The 25,198-nt window shown below is 43.3% G+C and overlaps 1 protein-coding gene across 7 annotated transcripts in view; it reads left to right on the top strand.

The window, feature by feature from the left end:
- The first annotated feature begins 935 nt into the window (after positions 1-935).
- prx (periaxin) overlaps positions 936-25,198 on the top strand; it is a 44,523-nt gene continuing 20,260 nt past the window's right edge. For 6 of the 7 annotated variants that reach the window (XM_083886255.1, XM_083886256.1, XM_083886258.1 and 3 more), the window contains exons 1-5: positions 21,720-21,818; positions 22,852-22,977; positions 23,847-24,006; positions 24,183-24,376; positions 24,879-25,120. In XM_083886255.1, coding sequence (XP_083742381.1) covers positions 22,948-22,977; positions 23,847-24,006; positions 24,183-24,376; positions 24,879-25,120 — 626 coding nt within the window. In that variant the 5' untranslated portion in view covers positions 21,720-21,818; positions 22,852-22,947. Of the gene's footprint in view, positions 1,114-17,996; positions 18,050-21,713; positions 21,819-22,851; positions 22,978-23,846; positions 24,007-24,182; positions 24,377-24,878; positions 25,121-25,198 lie in introns of those variants that run through there. The other variant, XM_083886257.1, reaches the window with a different exon arrangement.

Genomic DNA, 25,198 nt, shown 5'->3' with positions numbered 1-25,198 from the left:
CGTCTGATTGGCCCTGGACACTGAGTGGACAATTACTTCCATTGAAGCGCACACTGGACTGTCCTGCTCTCTTCACATGAGCGCCACCGTGAGGTATTTCACTGCGTGACAGGGGCTGAGTCTGGATACGGGAAACAATAACTGCGTGAGTTCAAAAACCTGAGGATCAAAACTGTCATATTGTCCAGAAACAAAACATGGTGACGTCAGAGTGACCTCAGCGTGACCTCAGCGTGACCTCAGACATCACTGTCAGAGAAAACTGAACTCACCTCAACAAATCAATAATATATATAAGGATATTGAGGAGGTATTTAAAATATATACACACATACAGAGAGCTGCTAGTGCTAACTGATATACATGAATGCACACACACACACACACACACATTGCTCAGCTCACAAAAGCAGCTGCTCCCTTGAAAGGAAGAGTCACACTTATTTAAAAAAAATAAGATCCAAGTATTTTTAGACATTTTGGATAAAAATAGCTCACTGTAACATTCATCTGGATATTTAAATATTTAAAGGCAGGTTTTTATTTGTTTGTTTGTTTCCACATTTAAGGTCAGCTGGGATGTAAAAGCATCAGATGAATCAAACGGAGCAAAAAAAAAAATTATAATTCTTGCATTATTTCAGAATTTACAAATCAAACATCTGATAAATCCAAGACAAGTCTGGAATATGTCTACGGGAATCTGACACAGACAGACAGACAGACAGACAGGAAGACAGACAATTTGTCACAAACTTTGTTATCTTCTTCTCCCTCCCTCCCTCCTTTATCATTGCCGTGCAGCCCCGCCCCCCTGCTTCCCTAATATGGGGCATTCTGTCCGCCCCTCTGGCCAATCCGGTGGCTGGATCCGTCCCTTCTGGAGATGCCATGGGCCTGAGCCAGGCCTAAGGTGTCAGTGAGGGGAGCAACAGGCTGGCTGGTGGCAGAAAGAGGGGGAACAGATTAACGTTTACCACCAACAACAAATCAACAAGTGCAGGAAAAGAAGGAGAGAGACAGGCAGTGATAGGGGGAGTCACAGAGTCACAGAGAGGCTGAGAGTGAGACCTTTGAACCACCGGAGGAGACACACTGAGCCTGAAATTGAAGGTAGGATGGATGTGGTTTAATAAAGTCTCTTAAATTCTGAGCAGAGCGTGGATCACTCAAGGCTTTCTGCTGTGACAGTTTATGGAGAGAGAGAAGTAGGAGTGTTCACAGGGAATTTTACCTCAACACATTATATAGTATGTTTGCAACAGTGCCTTTTAAATGTTGTATGTTTTTCACACATTATTATTATTATTATTATTATCTCCTCCTGAAATGACTTTTATTTCCTGGAATATCCCTTTAACTGAGGGGCAGCCCAGAGCAGCGAGGAGCAGCCTGTTGACTCCACATTGCTGACTTTGGAGAGTGTAACAATAGCACGCTGTTTAAACGCAAAGGCAGCTTTAAGTTATGGGCAGCTGCCGCTCGTGTTTATATCAGCGAGCCTGTCGCAAACACTCGAGCATTCAGAGGTTTACGGTGACTATTTGCAGTGCGACGTGTCACCGTGACTGAGTTTAGAGAGGAGAGAGTTTTGTGCCGAGACGTGGGTTCGAACGGCACTTGAGCATTGTTCATAACATTTATTTAAAAGTCATAAACTCACACCTCTCATTATCATGATAAATCTGACTTATTTTAAACAACTCCATGCCATGGGATCTAGTCAACCAGGTGTACTGATGTCTTGATATGCGCCGTGGTCGTACGCAATCAGTTCGAATGTCTTCAGTGTATAACACACACCAGTGACAGCTGCAGCGTGATGGTCATAGGATCTGTTTGCCCTCCAGTTCAGAGCCTGGTATGTTTGCTGCTCCAGAGCGACTATGGAGGCTGATAATCACTGTGAGAGAGGATCACCCACTCGTGTGTGTGTGTGTGTGGCCACTGCGTTACATAATGCTCTGGGTAATTATGGGGCCACCGTTGGTGTTGATATTGGTGGATATCAGGCTTTCCGTCGAGCTCCGAATCAGCGTTTTCGCAAATCCTGGTCCTCGGGTGAAGCCGCTGTCCTGCGTGGGCGCAACGCACCTGATTCAAATGATCACATCTTCATGAAGCTCTGCAACGTTTCATTTGAGTCAGGTGTGTTGGCGCAGAGGAACATCTCAAACTCCCTGAGGACCAACAGTCTTGTATAAAGTACCTACACTCTTAGAAATAAGGGTTCCGAAATGGTTCTTCTACAAGGGCTGAGGTTCTACCTGGAAACATTTGCTTCTGAAAAACCCTTTTCCAGAAGAAAGGGTTGTTCAAGGGTTCTTGGTAACACTAATGGTTCCAGTAAGAACCATTTTGATCCAGAGAACCCTTTAAAACCTCTTTCCTGAATGAAGGGTTTTAAAAGGGTTCTTGGTGGAACCTTTATAAAAAGGTTCTACCTGGAGCCAAAAAGGGTTCTCCTATGAGGACACTTTTATTTCTAAGGGTGTAAAAGGGATACTTGAGTAAAAGTGGAAGTATCTTCAGCAGAAAACGACTCTGGTAGAAGTTGAAGTCACTTTTTATTGTGTTACTTGAGTAAAAGTCTTAAAGTACATGACATTTACTGTACTTAAGTATCAAAGTACAGTCAGCTCAGTAGTAGTGGCGAGGTGTCTTTCAACTGGAAGACTGTGGGTTCAATTCCTGCCTCTGCTGGGCTATATGTGTCCTTGAGCAAAGACACTTAACCCCAAGTTGAAGCGTGTGAATGGCAACACTGTAGTGTAAAGCAGCTCAGCCAGACTATATATAAATACAGACCATTATACCAACTCTTCTTCTTCTGATTTAATTTTGTAGTAGCGAGTAACAAAGATAGTTGGAGGAAAAGTAAAAGTTGCTAGAAATACAGATAAAGTAAAGTATACTTCTTTTTTTGGTACTAAAGTGACGCAGTATTTGTACTTTGTGACATTACAGCACTGGTGTGAAGCACTGCTTTAAATGACACAATGGTGATATTGGCGACCTGTAAACTCACATGTGTAGTATGTGTTTGACAGATGTTAGCAACTAGCAACTCGATTGCAACTCCTGCTGTCCACGTACTCTGTCCAGCAACTAGAAAAATGATTTGATTGGCAATCTGCTATCTTGGAATATCTGCGTAACATGGTTTGATCTCATCAGTGCAGTTCAGAAGCTGCCATGTTCAAAGTGAAGTCTTTCAGTTGACGCCTCCACCTCAGACATGAGTGAGTTTGCCCTAAGTCCTCATTTTACTGCGTAAATTCCTCAAAATTATGTTTTCACAAAAAACGTAAAATGTACCCATTATTTCCTGGTGCGACACCTCACCAGCTCTGAGTAAGCATGTGTTCTTGCTGCATTCTGAATCCCTGGAATCTCCTCCCTGAAATAGTTTGATTAAACGACAAGTGTATGGTCCTGCGTCTTGAAAATAAGTATTTCTCAGGATTAAAACTTGGTTACAAAGTTCAGATTTGAAAATCCTCTGGTGTATGGCAGGCATTAAGCCCAATTTATACTCCTGCGTAAAGTGCTCTGCGTAGGTTACGCAGAGTCCTCTGCGTCGACGCAGAACCTGTTGTAGAGCCTCTGCGTCGTCTCCGGGTGCACGGAATATTTTTTAAGTGTCCGTCACTCCGTCAAGGGACAACAGAGACGGCAAGAGCTGCGATTGGTCCTCAGGACAGGCCGAGCGAAGCTGCTCTGTGCCGGCTCACAGTGAGCACCGAGCGTCCACAGAGGCGGAGCCGAACACCGCCGACTTCGTCGCTGCCAAACTATAAATACGTCATATCTTAACACACACAGCACATGTTTAGACTCTAAATGGACAATTTCTCGCCTCAAATTATCTTAAAACTGCGTTCCGTCACACAGAAAAGTGAGAAACGGCCACTGTTTCAACAACAACAGTCTTTCTCCCTCGGACGCCATTGCTCACTGTAGCCAAAAGCACAACAACCTTGCGCAGCGACCCCTACTGATCGGGCGGGAAATTGCAGCACCTATCCGTCACCACGACGCAGAAGTATAAAGGCTCGAGTGGTTTACGTGGTGACGCAGACGGATCACGCATTACGCAGTCGGAGAAGTATAATGTGGCCTTAAGTGTGAGTACAAGCTGTCTGAGCTCGTCGCATATGTTTGATCCACCTGCTCTACTGCTCGTTAGAGCAAATATCTAATCAACCAGTCACCTTTTAAACCCGCAGAAATGGTCCAAACGACCTGTTGTGACGTTCAAATCAAGCACCGGAAAGTGAAAGAGAGGTGATTTTCACTGACTAACCCTAAAGTCAACAGTAATGACTCAAATAACCAGTCGAGACATCTCTGAATACACACAACATCGTCAAACCTTGAAGACAGCAGCAGAAGAACTTTATTAGCTGCACAGAATCCCCAAAGAAGCAGCTGCTAAGTTTATATGAGCGTGTTTTAATTCATTCATCAGCTGGACTTGACTTCACGCAGGCCAGTAACTGGACTCTATTTAATTCCCATCAGGACAAACTGTCACTGGGATCACAGGATCTAAATCTGATGCCACAAATAAAGTCTTAGGTGTCAAACTCTCCTGGCATTTTGTTATTGTGGACGCTGTAAGAAATCATAATCGGTGTTATTTTAAGGCAATATGTTGCCCTGGAAGATGGGCGGGTGTCCGTGTGTGTGTGTACTGGTATTCCTTATGTTGTGGGGACCTAACTCTGTTTACACAGTTATATTATGGGGGACAAAAATCAAGTTCGCATAATGATAATTACTACATTTAATGGTGGAGACGAAGGTTAAGGTTAGGATTAGGCCAGTAGTCGTTATGGTTAAGGTGAGAGTAAGTCTCCAGGAAATGGATTTAAGTCAATGCAATGTCCTCTGAAGTCATGGAAACCAGAGTGTGTGTGAGTGTGCTCTTGTACGTGTGCACTTTTTGGACAACTTTGAAGTACTTTTTTGGGGTTAAGACGTGGTTTAAGGGTTAGGATTAGAACTGGGTTTAGGTAAGGATAAGGGGCTAAGGAATGCATTATGTCTACAAGTGTCCTCAGTAAGGATGCAACGCAGGAATGTGTGTGTGAGAGTGAGAGAGTGTCCTCAAGCTGAGAGTAAATGACGTCAGAATTGAAATGATGGACGATGAGAGCAGTTTCCTGGCGACAGGTTTTGGGTGGCGCTTGTTTGTCGTTGTGGGTGGGGTTTCATTTTAGACCAGGAAGCAGGGTCAAGAGTGGATTGGGTGGTTGAGGGTGGGGGCGTGTGCGGCCGCACGAGGAAACGATGCGTGACATTCAGCACGAGGGGCCACGTCTCTCCGAGAGCAGATAGAATTTTAAAGGAAGGAAAACGGATGTAAACAAACGACTGGGGATCACATCATCTCTCAAACCCTTTATTATTTCAGCTTTTGTTTAATGGAAGTGATTAAGTTCATCAAATGTTATCACTTTAATGGTCTGTAACTAATAATTATCCTGAAATTACCCAAGATGTGTGTGTGTGTCGTGTTTTTTTTATTTATCTGTCCTACACATCTGTGTTTCCTGTTGACATGGAGGCCGTTTCCTGTCCAAAGGCTCACGCCTGAGGGTGTGTCTGGTTTTGTCCATCTGATGTCTCAAAGACGTGCTGGGCTCTATCTCACTGATCTAAAGGACGTTTGGACGTAAGGTCGCGGCAGCAACATGTCCTAAAATGTCCCGCTGTGGCCGCAGTCTCTGGCTACAGCCATACGACTGTGTTTTCATTTGAAAACAACCTGTGTTCAGATGACCTACAGATGTACACTCGCTTCTTTACTTACACCTGTTCAATATCTAATCAGCCAATCACATAAGAGCAGGAGCCTAGAGCATTAAGCATGTGCTTGTAATAAACTGTTAAAGCTCCCATAGAGTGGTCCTATCGCACATATATGTGAGTTATGGAGGTCTACTTACTTTTATTAACTTTTTGTTTCGTTTTTATGGTCAAAAACCTCCTAATTGCTGGAAATGAGCCGATAGAAATCTCTCCTTACTGACGCTCTCATCAGCTGTGGTGTTTCAGACATAAATCTCACCCCCAGAAGACAGACTGTGTTGTGATTGGCCAGCCAACGAGAGCCTTCCCAACTGTCTTGTGATTGGCCAGTACCTCGAAGTGACATATTCAGCACACCAGCTCTCAGAAGCGCAGCTCCCCCCTCTGGAGCGGTGGATGCACTGCTACTCATTATCAAAACATTGTTTTAACAGTGTTTAAAAATAGCTTCTTCACGACTCCCCGCCGCAGTCCCTTTGACGACCTTTGACCCTGAGTCAGACCCAGAATCCGAAGACACTTTCGCAAGCGAAACACCTCCACAACGGACGTTATTCTTCTTCTGCGGTTCAATGTACGCAATCGGATGTGCCCGGACTAGTGCCCGGAGAAGGAGGATCCACTGTTCAGGAGAACCGCTGTTTATGTAACCGGACCGGGTTTTTTCAGAGATCTCACTGAGCCTGAGATTACAATAAAAGACAACGTTCTCAGCAGTGACTGAACTGTTTGTTTAGAACCTTCAGGGCTTCGTAAACGAGGTAATGACGCAGATACACGCTAAAAAAAACAACGTTAATTGGAACTTCCGGTCTAGGTCCGCTTTGAATAATAAAAACTGAGATGGAAAAATCCGTTTTTCAATTTCAATTCAAACTAATCCCCATGTGTATATGTGTTTGTATGGGGAGATCGTGCCAACTCCATGTACTTGTGACCTTCTCGCTGTGAGGCAATACTGCTAGCCACTGTACCTCGGTGTTGCCATTTCAATGTCTTTAAAATGGCTGATGTTGTTTGTTGATGAACCTGGAGTCTGGAATAGAAACACTTTTCCTGACTCTAACTCTCTGGTGGTCTTGTGATTGTCCTAAAATTAGTGGGTCACTGTGTGTTCTCAGTGTGTGTGTGTGTGTGTGTGTGTGTGTGTGTGTGTGTGTGTGTGTGTGTGTGTGTGTTATGTAACTCCGTGTGTGTAGAATACCTATTTGTATTGATATTTGGCCTCAGCCGATGGGTAAATCCCAACCTCTCATTCTCAGCTGTCTTCATGTGCTGCATCAGAGCTGCAGTTATAAATCAAGACAAAAGCTCTTTTTCTTTGACAGTGGGATCAGACAACACTTGACTTCTGTCATTACTGAGTCAATAACAGCATCAATAATAGTGTAACACTTGATGTGGTTCACTGTGTTGTGCTGTCACTGGTTATTAATGGAGGTGTCCACCGCAGTCGGCGGCTGCAACTCTATAATATGTTCACCTGTAACAGAGTCATCCTCTGCACTGTGCTTGTTTCATCGATTATTAATCAATTACAAAATGAATAGTCAACTACTTTGATAATAGGTTAATCAGTTAATCAGTTTATGGACAGGTTAACAGGTAATTTACAGGTTTAAAAAAACACTGATCAATATTTTGATGACATATTATGGACCGAGCGACTACTCGATTAATCGAGGAAATAGTCATGGATTTTGTAAATAACCGTTAGTTGCCGCCCTAGTCATCGTTGTGATTTCAAGGCCACAAAATATTTGAATTTAAAGCGGACCTAGACCGAAAGTTCCAATTAACGCTGTTTTTATAGTGTGTATCTGCAACATTATTTAGTTTATGAAGCCCTGAAGTTTCCAAACAAACAGTTCAGCCACTGCTGAGAACGCTGTGTTTTATTGTAATCTCAGGCTCAGCGAGATCTCTGAAAAAACCCGGTCCGGTTACGTAAACAGCGGTTCTCCTGAACAGCAGATCCTCCTGTCCGGGCACATCCGGTTTCGTACATTGTACCGCAGAAGAAGCAATGTTTTGATAATGAGTAGCAGTGCATCCACCGTTCCAGAGGGGGGAGCTGCGCTTCTGAGAGCTGACTTGCTAATTACGTCACTTCCACGTATTGGCCAATCACAACACAGTCTGTCTTCTGGGGGTGAGATTTCAGTCTGAAACAGTGCGGCTGAGGAGAGCTTCAGTAAGGAGAGATTTCTATCGGCTCATTTACAGCAACTAGGAGGTTTTTGACCATAAAAACAAGTTAATGTATGTTAGTAGACCTCCATAACTCACATATATGTACAACAGGACCACTCTATGGGAGCTTCAAAGATCCAGTGTGGAACAGTTAGCAGGGTTTACTGGCATAATTTGAATATACTAATAATAATTTCTTAAACTTACAAGGAATATAATGATATGGAGGCCGCCGTCTTCTACCGAAATATAAATTTTATGTTATGGAAGTTTACTCCACAAATAAAGACTTCCGAGAAAACATAGAACATATTAGTAATACAAAAAAAGTTACATCAACTTTCTAATCAATTATGACCTCATTCCAGACACGAAGCAAATGTTGTGTTTTTCTATGATTCAGCTATGACCCAAGTCTTTAGACCAGCCAAGAACTGTGGCTGAGGACGTGAATCTCGTTCGTGCTGTCACTCACTCACTGACCCGCGCACGTACTGACACATATTGAACTGTGGCTGTGGACGTGAATCTCGTTCGCATCGCAAACGAACTGACACACAGAGAACTGGTGAACTGTGGCTGAGGAACGAACTGACACAGAGAACTGGTGAACTGTGGCTGAGGAACAAACTGACACAGGAAACTGGTTAACTGTGGCTGAGGAACGAACTGACACACAGGAAACTGGTGAACTGTGGCTGAGGAACGAACTGACACAGAGAACTGGTGAACTGTGGCTGAGGGACGAACTGACACACAGAGAACTGGTGAACTGTGGCTGAGGAACGAACTGACACACAGAGAACTGGTGAACTGTGGCTGAGGAATGAACTGACACAGGAAACTGGTGAACTGTGGCTGAGGAACGAACTGACACACAGGAAACTGGTGAACTGTGGCTGAGGAACGAACTGACACAGAGAACTGGTGAACTGTGGCTGAGGAACGAACTGACACACAGAGAACTGGTGAACTGTGGCTGAGGAACGAACTGACACACAGGAAACTGGTGAACTGTGGCTGAGGAACGAACTGACACACAGAGAACTGGTGAACTGTGGCTGAGGAACGAACTGACACACAGAGAACTGGTGAACTGTGGCTGAGGAACGAACTGACACAGAGAGAACTGGTGAACTGTGGCTGAGGAACGAACTGACACACAGAGAACTGGTGAACTGCGGCTGAGGAACGAACTGACACACAGAGAACTGGTGAACTGCGGCTGAGGAACAAACTGACACACAGAGAACTGGTGAACTGTGGCTGAGGAACGAACTGACACACAGAGACCCGGTGAACTGTGGCTGAGGAACGAACTGACACAGAAAACTGGTGAACTGTGGCTGAGGAACGAACTGACACACAGAGAACTGGTGAACTGTGGCTGAGGAACGAACTGACACACAGAGAACTGGTGAACTGTGGCTGAGGAACGAACTGACACACAGAGAACTGGTGAACTGTGGCTGAGGAACGAACTGACACCCAGAGAACTGGTGAACTGTGGTTGAGGAACAAACTGACACACAGAGAACTGGTGAACTGTGGCTGAGGAACGAACTGACACACAGAACTGGTGAACTGTGGCTGAGGAACGAACTGACACACAGAGAACTGGTGAACTGTGGCTGAGGAACGAACTGACACACAGAGAACTGGTGAACTGTGGCTGAGGAACGAACTGACACACAGAGAACTGGTCAACTGTGGCTGAGGAACGAACTGACACAGAGAACTGGTGAACTGTGGCTGAGGAACGAACTGACACACAGAGAAGTGGTCAACTGTGGCTGAGGAACGAACTGACACACAGAGAACTGGTGAACTGTGGCTGAGGAACGAACTGACACACAGAGAACTGGTGAACTGTGGCTGAGGAACGAACTGACACAGAACTGGTGAACCGTGGCTGAGGAACGAACTGACACAGAGAGAACTGGTGAACTGTGGCTGAGGAACGAACTGACACACAGAGAACTGGTGAACTGTGGCTGAGGAACGAACTGACACAGAACTGGTGAACTGTGGCTGAGGAACGAACTGACACAGAGAGAACTGGTGAACTGTGGCTGAGGAACGAACTGAAACACAGAGAACTAGTGAACTGTGGCTGAGGAAATGAATCTTGTTTGCGCTGTCACTCAATGAACCGTGGCGAGAACATACTGCACTCAGGGAGGACGTGAGTCACGTAGCAGGGCACTGGGCTCCTGCTTAGCACTGAATGATTCGGTGAACGAATCTTTTGAACAAATCATTTTAATGAACGGATTCTAGTGATTCAGTACACTCAAATGAAGTGCCGATCCCATCACTAAACAGAACTGTAGTCCACCCCTCTGCCTTAAAGGTGAAGTAAGTAGTTTATAGTGCCATCTAGAGGAGAGGCTGAAATTTACAACAAAGAACTGCTCCTCTGCTCACCCCCTCCCTTCCCTGAGCGCTACGGTGTCCGCAGCCGGTCAAATGTCGTCCTCGTCGTCTTTCTCCGTGTCAGCAGATGAGGTTCGTGAGGCGAGGGAGAGGGCGGAGCTACCGCGGCCGTAGCAGACGAAGCGGAGAGAGAGGAGGCGGGACTTCAGCTACAAGTAAAGCAACGCTTGTTTTGTTCTCTCGCGTTTGTCCTTACAGGCTCCGGTAGAAACATGGCGTCTCTCTGCTAACAGTGGCTATGCAACCGCGGCCCGCGTTATTTTACATGACTTTTTGAAACACTACGAAAATGAAACAAAAACTATTATACAGCGACTAGACAATGAAGGAGCACATAATATGTATAAAAAAGTGGATTTTGGGTCATATAAACCCATAAATACTACACAGTGTCCCTTTAAAGGGCAAATGTCACCGCCAACAAAGTTTCTCTCAGTGATCATGTCGATCACATGTGGAAACATTTCTATCCTGATGGGACACAAAGGATCGCTGAGTGGTTTAATGAGTTGAAACTTGATGTGTGTGTGTGTTGATGAGGTCGCCCAACCAGATTAGTTCCAGTGTATCCCCACGGCTCGTACACGCTACCGCGGAAGTGAACACAGCGATAGCTGGTAATAGGGCACCACCATAAAAGCAGAAGGATTTTATGACTTTTTTTTAATTGACTGATGCATTATGCATTACCTTTGAACTTGCTGAGTCTGGCACTTTGAATTTCTGATGCTCATGAAGTTACACTCTCCCTGTTCTAACCCTCCTTATACTGTAGTGCACAGACAGAGGTTTGGCTGCAGAGATTTTCTGAGACGATTCAAGTCAGTGACCCATCAAGGGTTCAGAAGTCGCATGGCGTTGCTTTAAAAAGTTACTAACTACTCTACAGCTACGTGTGCAGGAGGCTGAGGGTCCGTGTGCACCGGCTCAGGCCTGTGCAGGCCTGCAGACATGACTCTGGTCTATAATAAGATCGGGCTGCGAGGCATTTGAAATCTTCACGTCCTCCTCCTCCTCATCCTCTGCCATGCCACCATTCCTTCTCTCTGCAGGGAGTGCCACCTCCTCCACCTGCTGCCGTCCGTCTGTTTTCCGTCTGTCACACGGAGCTGCCGTTTTAAAAGCTGCTGTCAAGTGCAAAGCTGCACATGTTTTTTTAATGACTCGATTACACGGAAATATTAAAACGTGTAGTAGTGTAGACGGTTGTTTCACATCTTATGAACATGATAATCCTGCATATGCAACCGATGTGTCTGTGATCTGCACGTCAGGGAAGCACAGCGGCGACGAACGCATGGTTACCGCGACGGCCGCCCAGTTACTGCTGCAGTGCATCGACTGCACCTGTTGTTGCTGAAGCACCAGATGAAATGCACAACACTCAGCACAAAAATTCATTAGAAAGGCTGAGCCTGTAAAACAGCCTGGAGAATGAGGTTTTTATCAGCTTTTTTTAAAACAAACGTTTTCCTTTATAATATAGCAGAAGAAACATTAAAGAAAACTAAAAATCATTATGATGCTGCTGTGTTTAAATCACATTCTATTAGTCGGATTAAATTTGACCAGCTTTTTTTAATTTATTAGATTTTCACAGATCTTTTACTCATAGAACTTGACAGAAACGGCAGTAAAGAGCAGTGTAGGGCTTTTATTTTCTTTGAAGGAAGTGACTTTGATGTCGACTTTTTGAGCCACGTATCTCAGATCCACTCTCTGAAGATCAAATAACACATTTATCTCTGGAAATGAGAAAAAAAACTGTATATTTTGGCGGTGAAGTGGCCCTTTAAAGGTGCATTAGGGTAATACATCATAAAATCCTCCTAATATGTCACAGAGACTCAGGAATAATGTTCATATAACAAACTGAACTCACCAACAACAACAGTACAGACAAAATATTTGCATTAAAAAAAATCTTTTGCAGACTGCAAATCATGTTTATGTTTTGAAATCATGTTTTGGCGTCATGTGGCGCCACCTACCGCCATCTACCAATCATTGCAGTCAGTAGAGTCTCAGCTGCAGAGCAACCACGGGTTGCCAGTTACGTCAGAAAACGAAACCTAAAAGACCTCGGTGTTTTGAATTTGAATGTAGTAACTGTTTTTGGCCACATTCTTACATATGGCACCTTTAAGACTCAGATCTAGCTCTGCTCATGTCTAAAGGCAAACTCATGTTATCCCGATCATTAGAGTAAAAACATAATAAGTTGCTCAACATCTTTGCTCTGGTGACATATCCCTTCATGTAGAATGTGTCCACCTCTTCAAAACCTGCTTCTGAGTCCAACACAGCGATGGCTGGACAGCAGAGAATGCATGTGATGTGTTCCCCATGACCCGCGAGGACACCAGATACGTCCAACACACCCAAACAGGAACGCCATCCACGCTGTCACTCTACACATCCTACACACACACACACACACACACACACAGATGGGCTTTCCTCTTTGCATACACCAAAATAAACATGCGACACACACAAACAGCTATGCTGGTTATAAGACAGGTTATTTTTTAAGCGATCACATGGAGGCAGGCCTGTGAGGAATGGCAGCGACAGTGACAGAGAGCCAAGGGATTCACAGACAAGAGAGAGGCTACAGAGATGTGCTGTGGATGGACTCAGGGCAAAGGGGGAGGAGCCTCCACATCTTCACCATCTTCACTTCAAGGAGGAAGAGTGGCTGCACAGCGGAGCACAGTGTTTTACACAAACTTCCAGCCTCAGAGGATTTTTGTGTCCAGTGGATATATTTTATTTATGAAAAAAATGTTCACAAGCTTCACAAGCCCTTTGTTGTTGATCGTGTATGTAAATTCCTATGCTGGAGGGACACCTTGAACGCACCAGTTACGTGCCTGCGGTTAGCGAGTGGCGTGTGTGGATCGGTGATATGAGGAGCACGCGTTTGAAAGCACTGCAGAAAGATGTAGATGTTGTCCTACATTTCTTCTCAACCAAAGGCTGCCTTTCTGTCGTGTTTCCACGTTCTCTCCTCGTGTTGTTGATCCACACACGTCAGCTGGAGCCGCAGTAACACTGGTGCGTTCAGGGTCTTTTTCTAGCATGGGAATTTACACACACACACCGCGCCGCATTAATTGTTTTTCTTCAATTTTAATGTTTTTATGATCGCGAGAAGCCAAAATTGTGGTCACTATGCATTACGGTGAAACGCAGTAACAACGGGTAAACGGACATTACTATGGGGTATATGGAGCGGGGGTTGTGACGACGCTGCATGACAATAGGTGATAAGTGGAGACAGTTAGATCAACACTCCCCTGGAAGCAGTGGATGTGTGTTTACCTGGGTCTCATTCACATGTAAATGATCAGGCACAAAACCGAGCGTTCTGAAAAAGGCTGTTTTGGCAGAGTTATTGAACTGCTATTGTGCTTCATCCTTATGATATTTTGACTTAAGCATGACACAGACATGTTCATTAGGGCACCAGGACCTAGTTTAACTTGGGTTAATAGGGTATAATATGGGACCTTTAAGTATGTTGTGATTTGGCAGCGCTATACAAATAAACATTTAATTGAATAGTCTAAGGGTTAGGTCACGCCAGTCCTTCTTAATCAAACCCTAGTTTGTTTGCTCAGAAAGTCTGATTTGTTTGGGTATGGGTGTGAATGCGCCTATAAATATAGGTTTGCTTCTAAATGCAGGAAGTGGACTACAATGCAAGGCATTGTGGGTAAACACAACCGAAACATACGCGCATGTAGAATGGCTGAGCCCACTGTTGCAGTGTATACGTGCAGTATGTTCACATAAAACATTAAAAAAAAACAAGACAGACCTGCATTAAATAACAAATGAACAAGTTTTCTTGTTCACTGTTTGTCTCGTCTTCCCCTCCGGTAATTATTGATGCAGCGCCACCACAGGCCAGGAGGGGCATACGTTATTCAAAAAGGTTTGGTTAGTTTCACCAAAGTGTGAAAGCAAACTCGGACCGGCTCAATGTTGCAACCCTCAATTGTAGCGACCCTGGCGAACTATTAGGTTAAATGAGCTGTGCACTGCCCAAGTTTACACACCCTTCAATCAGGAGAGACTGGTGAAGCAACAAATAATCTGTTAGATTAAAGCGGTGGTAGTCTTTAAAGAGTTTTTGACACTTGTCCAGTCCAGACACTGGTGGTGATGGTGGTTAATGACCCGATGAGACTGACGAAGGATGAAGAGTAATGGACGAGATGATAAAGCAAAAACTTGGTGCTGATGGTGGAGGGAGTGCATTAGAGCAGAGAGAAAGAACAGAGGCAGAACTTTTTCTTTTTAAGACAGCAACAGGACATTTGAAGCAGGCGTGTTGCATTACTGTTGACAGACTGTAACGAAGGGAACTTCATAACTGGGAATTTTGCACTATTTTGGGTTTGAGTTATTGCATTTTAACATCTCTCATAACAACGTTTACATTGAACATAAAAATAGCACTCTGACACTTTAATATTAATGGGCACTTTATTGCAGCTTTGCACAGAACATTTGCACATTGCATATTTGCACATTGTCTATGAAACGTTTTAATAATTGGCATTGAATGTTTGAATTAAGTGTAGAAATTTGTGAATATTGAGGATTGAATACATGACTAAAGTTAATCATTTCTGTGGCGAAATTGTGTAAAGAGGGCTATAGTTAGTAAACAGGTGTTAAAGTTGAACAAGACACTCACCTTTTCTTCTGTGTTGCAGCATGGTGTTCGGGCAAAAGAGTCCCAAAGGAAACGAGAACTTATTTATGGTTCCGGGACGGACCAAGTGGGAAAATAGGAGAGGGGGAACTGGTGGACAATGGTTAGGTTGTTGGGGGGTTCTTAACGGTGATACAGACTTTATTTTTTAATAAAATAATTTAAAAAGCATTATTAAAAATTGGTCAAAAAACATGTTAAATATGAAGTTAAAAAATTAAATTGTTTGTTGATTGTTTGTTGTTAATTATGTGCAGAGTTCACCTGCAAATGGTAGTGCCAAGGCTCACAATCAGGGACACAGTATAAAAGGCGCCATTTTCCATCTGTCTGTGTTACTGGTCAGAGCGAAGCTCTTTGCCTGTGAACTATGTTGCTGATTTTTTTGGGAATAAAATGTCAATGGATCCCTCTCTTACCTTTGCCGTTCATCATTTGTCGCTATAACATCCAGACGCATTTAATGGTCGTTCTAACACAGACATTACGAAGCAGATTTCACCAATCAAACATGACAGGTGAAACTGTGAATGAGGCAGTCGATCAGCTTTTCCTTTGCCTTTGCATATTCAACTGCAGAGTCTTTTACGCAATTTACATCTCATCTACAGTAGTTTCTCCTCGTTGACGTTTCACTAATATGCCTCACGTGTAACGCATCACTCACTCTTGTCAACAACATGACTGCTCTTCAAATATGTGTGTCTAGATCACTGATTTGTTTGAGCACAGATATCAACGTGTGAACTAGAATATCTGGTTGTTATCTCTGTTTTTCAACTTTTATCCACCTTCTGCCGTCAGAATCTAGAGCAGGGGTCACCAACGTGGTGCCCACGGGCACCTGGTAGCCCGCAGGCAGGCAGCCAATACGGTGCCCGCGGGCTCACTTCACTTCACCTCACTTGCATGTATCCATATGATCGCTCAGTAAAATATCTTTGATATTGTTTATAAAAACTGGTAATCGTTAGGAGTAAGCACTGGAATGAATGTGTATGCAGTTGAATGCATAATATTAATCATTTAAAGGTGAAGTAAGTAGTTTATAGTGCCATCTAGAGGAGAGGCTTAAATTTACAACAAAGAACTGCTCCTCTGCTCACCTCCATGAGGTTCGTGAGGCGAGGGAGAGGGCGGAGCTACCGCGGCCGTAGCAGACGAAGTGGAGAGAGAGGAGGCGGGACTTCCGCTACAAGTAAAGAGACGCTTGATTTGTTCTCTCGCGTTTGTCCTTACAGGCTCCCGTAGAAACATGGCGTCTCTCTGCTAACAGTGGCTATGCAACCGCGGCCCGCGACCATGTTATTTTACATGACTTTTTGAAACACTACGAAAATGAAACAAAAACTATTATACAGCGACTAGACAATGCAGGAGCACATAATATGTATAAAAAAGTGGATTTTGGGTTATATAAACCCATAAATACTACACAGTGTCCCTTTAAATGGTAAACAAAAAAAATGGTGCATAAAATGTTAATGTGGTAGCCCTCCATATTATTCTTTACCCTTCAGGTAGCTCTCTGTCTCAAAAAGGTTGGTGACCCCTGATCTAGAGTAGCTCAGTGTCTACCAATTACACTCTTTCTATTTCCATTTTTTCCACACAGTTTCTTTACCTTTTTTGATGTGAAACTAACATTTTCCCATGAACAAAGACGCAGTAAAATCATTAAATACTCACAGACATTGATAGTTTTTGTGGTAAGACACCACTGTCACGGATGTGGTTAGAGTATTAAGCCTCTAGTGGATGCCGTGCAGGTGGTTTGGCCTCGGGTATTCGCCCCAGAGGCCAGACCACGACCATGGAAAGAATCTCAAGACTGTCCTCTGCAGAAGCCTCAGACTTACGGCCATGTCACTATATCAGACTCTTAAACTCCTCATGGACAAGCCTGGGGCTGATTTACTGTTATATGATATGATACAAGGCATGTTCTGACCGAATGTCAAGGCCTTAACATGGACAATGCTTTGGGTTAGAATTAACTTAAAGGGACACTGTGTAGTATTTATGGGTTTATATAACCCAAAATCCACTTTTTTATACATATTATGTGCTCCTGCATTGTCTAGTCGCTGTATAATAGTTTTTGTTTCATTTTCGTAGTGTTTCAAAAAGTCATGTAAAATAACATGGTCGCGGGCCGCGGTTGCATAGCCACTGTTAGCAGAGAGACGCCATGTTTCTACTGGAGCCTGTAAGGACAAACGCGAGAGAACAAATCAAGCGTCTCTTTACTTGTAGCAGGAAGTCCCGCCTCCTCTCTCTCCGCTTCGTCTGCTACGGCCGCGGTAGCTCCGCCCTCTCCCTCGCCTCACGAACCTCATCTGCTGACACGGAGAAAGACGACGAGGACGACATTTGACCCTCTGAGGATACCGTAGCGCTCAGGGAAGGGAGGGGGTGAGCAGAGGAGCAGTTCTTTGTTTCAGCCTCTCCCCTAGATGGCACTATAAACTATTTACTTCACCTTCGCCAAAGGCTCCTCAGTCGCTATATGTCGCTTTTTACAGGCAACACATGTGGACTGACAGTCTGCAGAGGAAAACAAATAAATGAAAAGAACATATTAAATGATTCATGCTTTTGTTAACTTTATTTCTGTCATATTCAATTTGTTTCGTGTTTAAGGGTCTTGGGGGTTGTTAAAAAATAATTTTTTGTGTGTGTCTGTAAGAAAATATGTCAAATTCCTTCATTTTGTAGACTCTCACAAGAAGAACACAAGAAGAGCTGTGCGATGCACACATTTTTATTACAGTTAAAGCATTAAGCATTTAAAATCATCTTTTTTTTTTGTCTGTTTCAGACTCTGAGAGAGAAGAGGAAAGCCATGTCTTCAGTCAGGCCACAGACTCTGCAGTAAGTAAACACACATCTGTTGTAGTAAAGCTGAGTAAATGGAGATGTTGTGCAGGCGGCGTCGTCCTGACGTCCTGATCAATGCCACAAAAACATGCTTTTGAAAGCACCGTTTGTCCTACATTCAGTAACAACTGTTTGACACAGCAGAGTCAGACTCTTTTATGCATTTTAATGACGGTCTAATGTGATCTAATGTGAAGTGAATTATGACGCTCTGTGGGGAGAGTTGTGTTGGTTTCTTTCCAACGGTAAAACCTGAACCTCGTAAAAAAAGGAAACTAAATCATCAAAGCTGCACAGAGACAGAGACAGAGATGCTCTTGTCAGAAATAATTTAAATCGGTAACTTCACCCAGTAGAAGAGGAAGTGCAGAGGTTTTCTCTTAAGATGAATATATATATATATATATAATAGGCCATGACACTGAAATGTCAATTAAACTGTGCAGTATTAATAAATCTGTGGCACTAAATCTGGAATGACATTTTTCTCCCTTTTTTGTCAGTTTAATTTCTAATCTTTGATAGTCTTCAAACTTTATATCATACAGTGATATAAAAATTCCATTGCCTGTTATATACCAGGTGTCACCTTCATCAAAGCGATAGTTTTGTAATAATCCTTTAATATTTCTGTCCACCTGAACCATTCAATATCAAGTTTATGCTGAAAAACATGACATTCCTGCACTCCCAGCCATGATTTCAGTTCATTATTATGTTTTGGAATTTCACTCACAGCCAGCCCTGGAAATGGATATTTGGTCGTCAGAGGTCGTAGTGTGGTCTGACAAAAGGTGAAGTGTGAGAACAGGATGTTTACACGAGTTTAAACCATGCAAGAGTTTAAGGAGGAGGTAAAGGAAGGAGATAAGGGAGGCTGAGACCTGACATGTTTCCTCCAGAAAAACAGTAAACAGGTAAAAGAACCTGACACCAGATCAGTTTGAATTACTGTGTGGGAATCAATATTCAATCATCATGAGATAAAAATTATTGTTTTTACTTCTCTCCTGAAGAATAAAACAGAAAAAAAAAATGAAATCACAGATCTTAGAGCAGGGGTCTGCAACCTGCGGCTCTAGAGCCACATGTGGCTCTTCAGCCACTCTGCAGTGGCTCCTTGTAGCTTTAGAGATCAAGGCGACAAATAAAAGTCTTTTAATATCTTGTGCATCATCCAACGTCGACGTAAAATGCAATATTCAGTACACGTTTGGATGCGTCCTGTCCATCTTTGGATCCACATACCGTTTTCTCGAGCATTAACGACATACAATCCAAATATTTGCTTTATTTATTTCAAAGTGGGTTCATTTTTTCAGGTCTACGTCAATATGTGTTTTGTTTTTGCTCCACTTTGTAAAAGGTTGGGTATAAACTGATGTTGTACATGTCCTTACCCTTAAATGTAATAAATGAGTGAGACTATTACTATTACTATTGTATATAATTTGTCTGTATAAAAACCTTTACACGTGTTATTATCTTTTTTTATCTTTATTTTTTGCGGCTCCAAATGAATTTTATTTGGGTGGAGAGGCGACTAAAATGGCTCTTTTCATCCTGAAGGTTGCAGACCCCTGTCTTAGACCGTAACCATCATTCTTCAGAGGGGGAAAAAAGCCGTGGTGTAATTTGTTAATGCCTCCGTGCTGTGGCGAAATCTCAGTCATCAGCAGACAACTGAAATTTCTCATCAGCACACCCTCAAGTAAAGTGGATGTAGCGACACGTGATCAGCGTACAGAGCAGCCCAGAGGATAACAAACCCCACAGCTCATATTTCCCTTTTCTTTTTCTTTTTTTTTTATTGCTGCAGAAAATAAACACTGCATTCAAACCCGTGGAGCTGGGAGTTTCCCAGTACGACCAGTTTTCTCCTGCCGAGCAGCTTCACTGGAGCAGTGGATCTCTGACATCCTAAGAATGTCAGCGGTTATTAAATCAGGCCGAGACAATTCACGCCGTGAACCTCATGCTTTTTAGAGTCTGCACTCTGCCACAGGCTGCAGTGGCGAAAGGCAATCTCACCGAGTTAAAGGCTAAATCCTCACGGCGACAGCGTTTTAGGAGACATGAAATGACCCGAAAATTATTTTTGAAAAAAACTTGAATCTTGCGTTTTCGTGTAGACAGCAAATACACTAACTTTGGGAAGACGACGACGTCATTAGTGTGGACGGATCACTTCCTGAAACGATGCCGTGTGTACGGGAACATTGTTGTACGGATATGGCCTGAGACTTAAAGCGGACCTAGACCGAAGTTCCAATTAACGCTGTTTTTTTAGTGTGTATCTGCGTCATTACCTTGTTTACGAAGCCCTGAAGGTTCTTAACAAACAGTTCAGCCAAATGTAAATGTAAATGTACTTTATTTATACAGCACTTTACAACAATCCTTTCGGTGATCCAAAGTGCTTTACAAGAAATAAATAAATAAAGAGGAAACAAATAAAAGTAATTAAAAACAATAAAAACAATAAAATAGTGCAAAATAAAATAAGATAGAATCAGATAAAAGATAAGAAGATAAAAGATAAAAAGTGTCACCATACTACTCGGTATTAAATGCCATCCTAAATAAATAGGTTTTTAGCCTTGATATGAAGAGGCCCAGGTCAGAGATAAGACGCATCTCAAGGCTCTGGAGTTTATTCCAGAGCCTGGGAGCAGCAACAGTGTTTATACTTTGACCTTTGACCTGGGCACTTCCAGCAACAGTTGTTTTTTTGACCTCAGAGCTCTACCCGGATCACGAACAGTTAAAAGCTCAGATAAATAAGATGGGGCAAGATCATGAAGAGCTTTAAAAGCAAACATTAAAAGTTTAAAATCGATTCTAAAAGAGACTGGAAGCCAATGAAGAGAGTGAAGAACAGGGGTGATGTGCTCTCTTCTATTAGTGTTGGTTAAAAGACGGGCAGCAGCGTTTTGCACCAGTTGAAGGCGACTGAGAGAAGTCTGGGAGATGCCAACATACAGTGCATTGCAGTAGTCTAATCTGGAACTGATTAGCGCACGGATGGGTTTTCAAGGTCGTGACGTGTACCTGGTTAATCCTGCCAGTCGTGTAATCTCGGGCTCAGCGAGATCTCTGAAAAAACCCGGTCCGGTTACGTAAACAGCGGTTCTCCTGAACAGCAGATCCTCCTGCTCCGGGGCACTAGTCCGGGCACATCCGGCTACATTGAACCACAGAAGAAGAATAACGTCCGTTGTGGAGGTGTTTCACGAGCGACAGTGTCTTCTGACTCTGGGTCTGACTCCGGGTCAAAGGTCGTCAAAGGGACTGAGGCGGGGAGTCGTGAAGAAACTATTTTTAAACACTGTTAAAACAATGTTTTGATAATGAGTAGCAGTGCATCCACCGTTCCAGAGGGGGGAGCTGCGATTCTGAGAGCGGGTGTGCTGAATATGGCACTTCCGGGTACTGGCCAATCACAACACACTCTGTCTTCTCGGGGTGAGATTTATGTCTGAAATATCGCGGCTCAGCACAGCGTCAGAAAAGACAGATTTCTATCGGCTCGTTTACAGCAACTAGGAGGTTTTTGACCATAAAAACAAGTTAATGTATGTAAATAGACCTCCATAACTAACATATATGTGCAACAGGACCACTCTATGTGAGCTTTAACACAATCTTCTGTGGACAGGTAAAAGACAAGTGGCGGCCCCCTTCTAATAGATTCCCCACCTGCCCACAACGCAACCCTCACCACAGCAGCTCCGCAGGTGAACAGGAGAGTCCAGAGAGACTGGTGAGACACATTCAAACAACACTTTAATCTACTGCGCACCCTTAAAGCCATTTGAAATTGCACACATTCCTCTCAAGCGGTGCTTAAAAATGTTTATAATTTGTGACATACAGTCGCAAGTGTTCTTAATTTGTCTTAGGAACGCTAAACAAGCTACTCGTATACAGCTAAAATTGAATTATGTGATTCATTAGCAATGGTTAGCATGTTAACACATTAAAGTAGCAGTGTGAAAATAGTAAACTGCAAAGCATCAGTGTGTTACTTTGTTGGCACGTTAGCATGCTAACATATAGCAGTAGCTACAATGACAAAGTTAACAAACTCGTAATATGCTAACTTTGTCATTGTCAGCAAGTTAACACACACAAACTAAGATTGTAAATGTAGAAAATACATGTAGCAACAGGATTTTAACATCCTCATTGTTGGTAAGTTAACATGCTAACACACACACACAAACTAAGATTGTAAATGTAGAAAATACATTTAGCAACATAATTTCAACATCCTCATTGTTGGCAAGTTAGCATGCTAACACACACACACAAACTAAGATTGTAAATGTAGAAAATACATGTAGCAACATAATTTTAACATCCTCATTGTTGGTAAGTTAGCATGCTAACACGCACACACACAAAACTAAGAAAAATGTTGTAAATATAGAAGATGCACGTAGCAACATTATTTTGACTTCCTCGTTGTCCTCAAGTTAGCGTTCTAACACACACATACAAGAAAACTAAGATTGTAAATGTAGAAAATGCACGTAGCAACATTATTTTAACATCCTCATTGTCCTCAAGTTAGCGTTCAAACACACACACACAAAACTAAGATTGTAAATATAGAAAATGCACGTAGCAACATTATTTTGACTAACTCATTGTCCTCAAGTTAGTATGCTAACACACAAAACTGACATTATAAACATATCTGCATGGCTAGCACAATTTGGCATCATTAAATTAATTTAATTAGTGATAATATGACTTTACAGTGCAGACTGTGTTACCTGTGCTGTCTCCAGGTGCAGAGGGAGAAGCTTCATGCTGAGCTGAAACAGGTGTTGAGTCAGAAGAGAAGTCACCTGAGAGAGTTGTCCTGCCAGCTGGCCCAACCAGAGATGGACTCCAATCCCACAGAGGAACAGACAGTAAGCTGATTAAAACACTGTTAATGTGACTTTTTAGGCCAAAGTCATTTACCTTCCTTTGTACAAGTTACTAAATCTGTTTGACCAGTGACTGTTTCATGGATAAAACTGATTCAAATGTGAAGTTTAAAATTATAACATGAACATGAAGATGATTAGCCCCAATGGCCCTGTGACCTTCATGTGGGGGGTAAAGCGGTAGACGATGCATAAGGTTTAATTCCTTAGTCCGGTCTTGTTTCCGGTCTTTTGATGATATACAATGTTTTACATCTACAGCATATCTTAATATTTTCTATAATATCTAGTGTTGAAATCTTGTAATCGTGGGCTGCGATTGGTCCTCAGGACAGGCCGAGCTAAGCTGCTCTGTGCCGGCTCACAGTGAGCACCGAGCGTCCACAGAGGCGGAGCTGATCCCCGCCGATAACGCCGCTGCCAAACTATAAATACGTCATATCTTAACACACACAGCACATGTTTAGACTCTAAATGGCCAATTTCTCGCCTCAAATGATCTTAAAACTGCGTTCCGTCACACAGAAAAGTGAGAAACGGCCACTGTTTCAACAACAACAGTCTTTCTCTCTCGGACACCATTGCTCACTGTAGCCAGAAGCACAACAACCTTGCGCATCGACCCCTACTGATCGGGCGGAAAATTGCAGCGCGTATTCGTCACCACGACGCAGAAGTATAAAGGCTCGAGGCATCTCCGTGGTGACGCAGACGGATAACGCATTACGCAGTCGGAGAAGTATAATGTGGCCTTAAGACCTAACTAACCTCATTTATTGGACATGCAAAATCAACACAGAAATTCATTTTTTTAAAATCCCCTGGTGATAAGGTGCCTGTGTGTGTTGCAGAGTGCAGATGATGCCAACAAGTCCATGGAAATCACGGTGGAGACGGAGGCAGAGGCTGGAGCCAGCGGCTACAGTGTGACTGGTGGAGGAGAGAGAGGGATCTTTGTTAAAGATGTCCTCAAAGATTCTCCTGCTGCCAAACATCTCAGTCTCCAGCAAGGTACCTGCAATCACATATGATATATTCAAGAACAAATCATCAAATGCACCTGAAACAAATATTCTTAGATTCAGTGTAAATTGCACTGTGATACCAAACATAAAGACCAACACTTTGACAGGTTCTAATGCTGGACTTAGTAATTCTTAATGTTGGTTGTTTCTTGTGGTGTGAAGGCGACCAGCTGCTGAGTGCGAAGGTCTACTTCGACAATGTGAGGTATGAAGACGCTCTGAAGATCCTGCAGTGTGCGGAGCCATACAAAGTCAGCTTCCTAGTGAAGAGGACCATCCCCAATTCAGAGGTCAACGTGCGGCCTCGAGTTCCCAGTGTGGAGGTCAAAGGTCCCAAAGCCAAGGTGGCCAAAATGGTAATTAAATACTGTATATACTTAAATATAGGCAAAGCACTCTTGCCTTTGCAGCAAGAAGACCCGGGTTCCTGGGTTCGAGCCCCGTTTGGAACAACTTCGGAACAAGGGCCTTTCTGCAAGGAGTTTGCATGTTCTCCCCGTGTGTGTGCGTGGGTTTTCTCCGGGTTCTCCGGCTTCCTCCCACAGTCCAAAAACATGCGATATGGGGATTAGGTGAATTGGTCACTCTAAATTGACCTTAGGTGTGAGAGTGTGAGTGAATGGTTGTTTGTCTCTATATGTGGCCCTGCGATGGACTGGCGAACTGTCCAGGGTGTACCCCGCCTATCGCCCAATGTCTGCTGAGATAGGCACAGCACCCCCCGCGACCCTCTGGTGGAGGATGAAGCGGTAGATAATGGATGGATGGATGGAATTAAATATATTTGTAGTTTGCTTACATGCATACATTAAACGGTAACATTATTGAATTCCATTACTGTGGTTGTGTGCGTCATAGAGTGTAAAGGGAACCAAGCCATTCAAAGCCAAGAAGAAAAGAGGTGGACGTTTTGGTCTGAAGAGGCTGAAAGAGAAGCAGAAGGAGGAGGTGGTGATAGAGGGAACTCCTCCCAGGCTGGAGAAGAGCGACGTGGATTTGGAGTTCGCTCTCCCCAAATTCAAACAGAGGAGGAATGTAAAGGTTGACGCAGAAGGAGAGGGAGGAGAAGCAGCCATGGGGAAGGCAAAGGGGAAGATCAGGTTGGCTTGGATTATGATCATCAACTTCTAAATTGTCTATATATAAATACAAACCATTTAATACTGTTACAGATTCAA

The sequence above is a fragment of the Microchirus variegatus genome, assembly GCF_963457635.1.
Source record: "Microchirus variegatus genome assembly, chromosome: 3".
Lineage (NCBI taxonomy): Eukaryota > Metazoa > Chordata > Actinopteri > Pleuronectiformes > Soleidae > Microchirus > Microchirus variegatus.
Note: the sequence above shows the minus strand (reverse complement) of the source record. Positions and strands in the feature narration are given on the sequence as shown.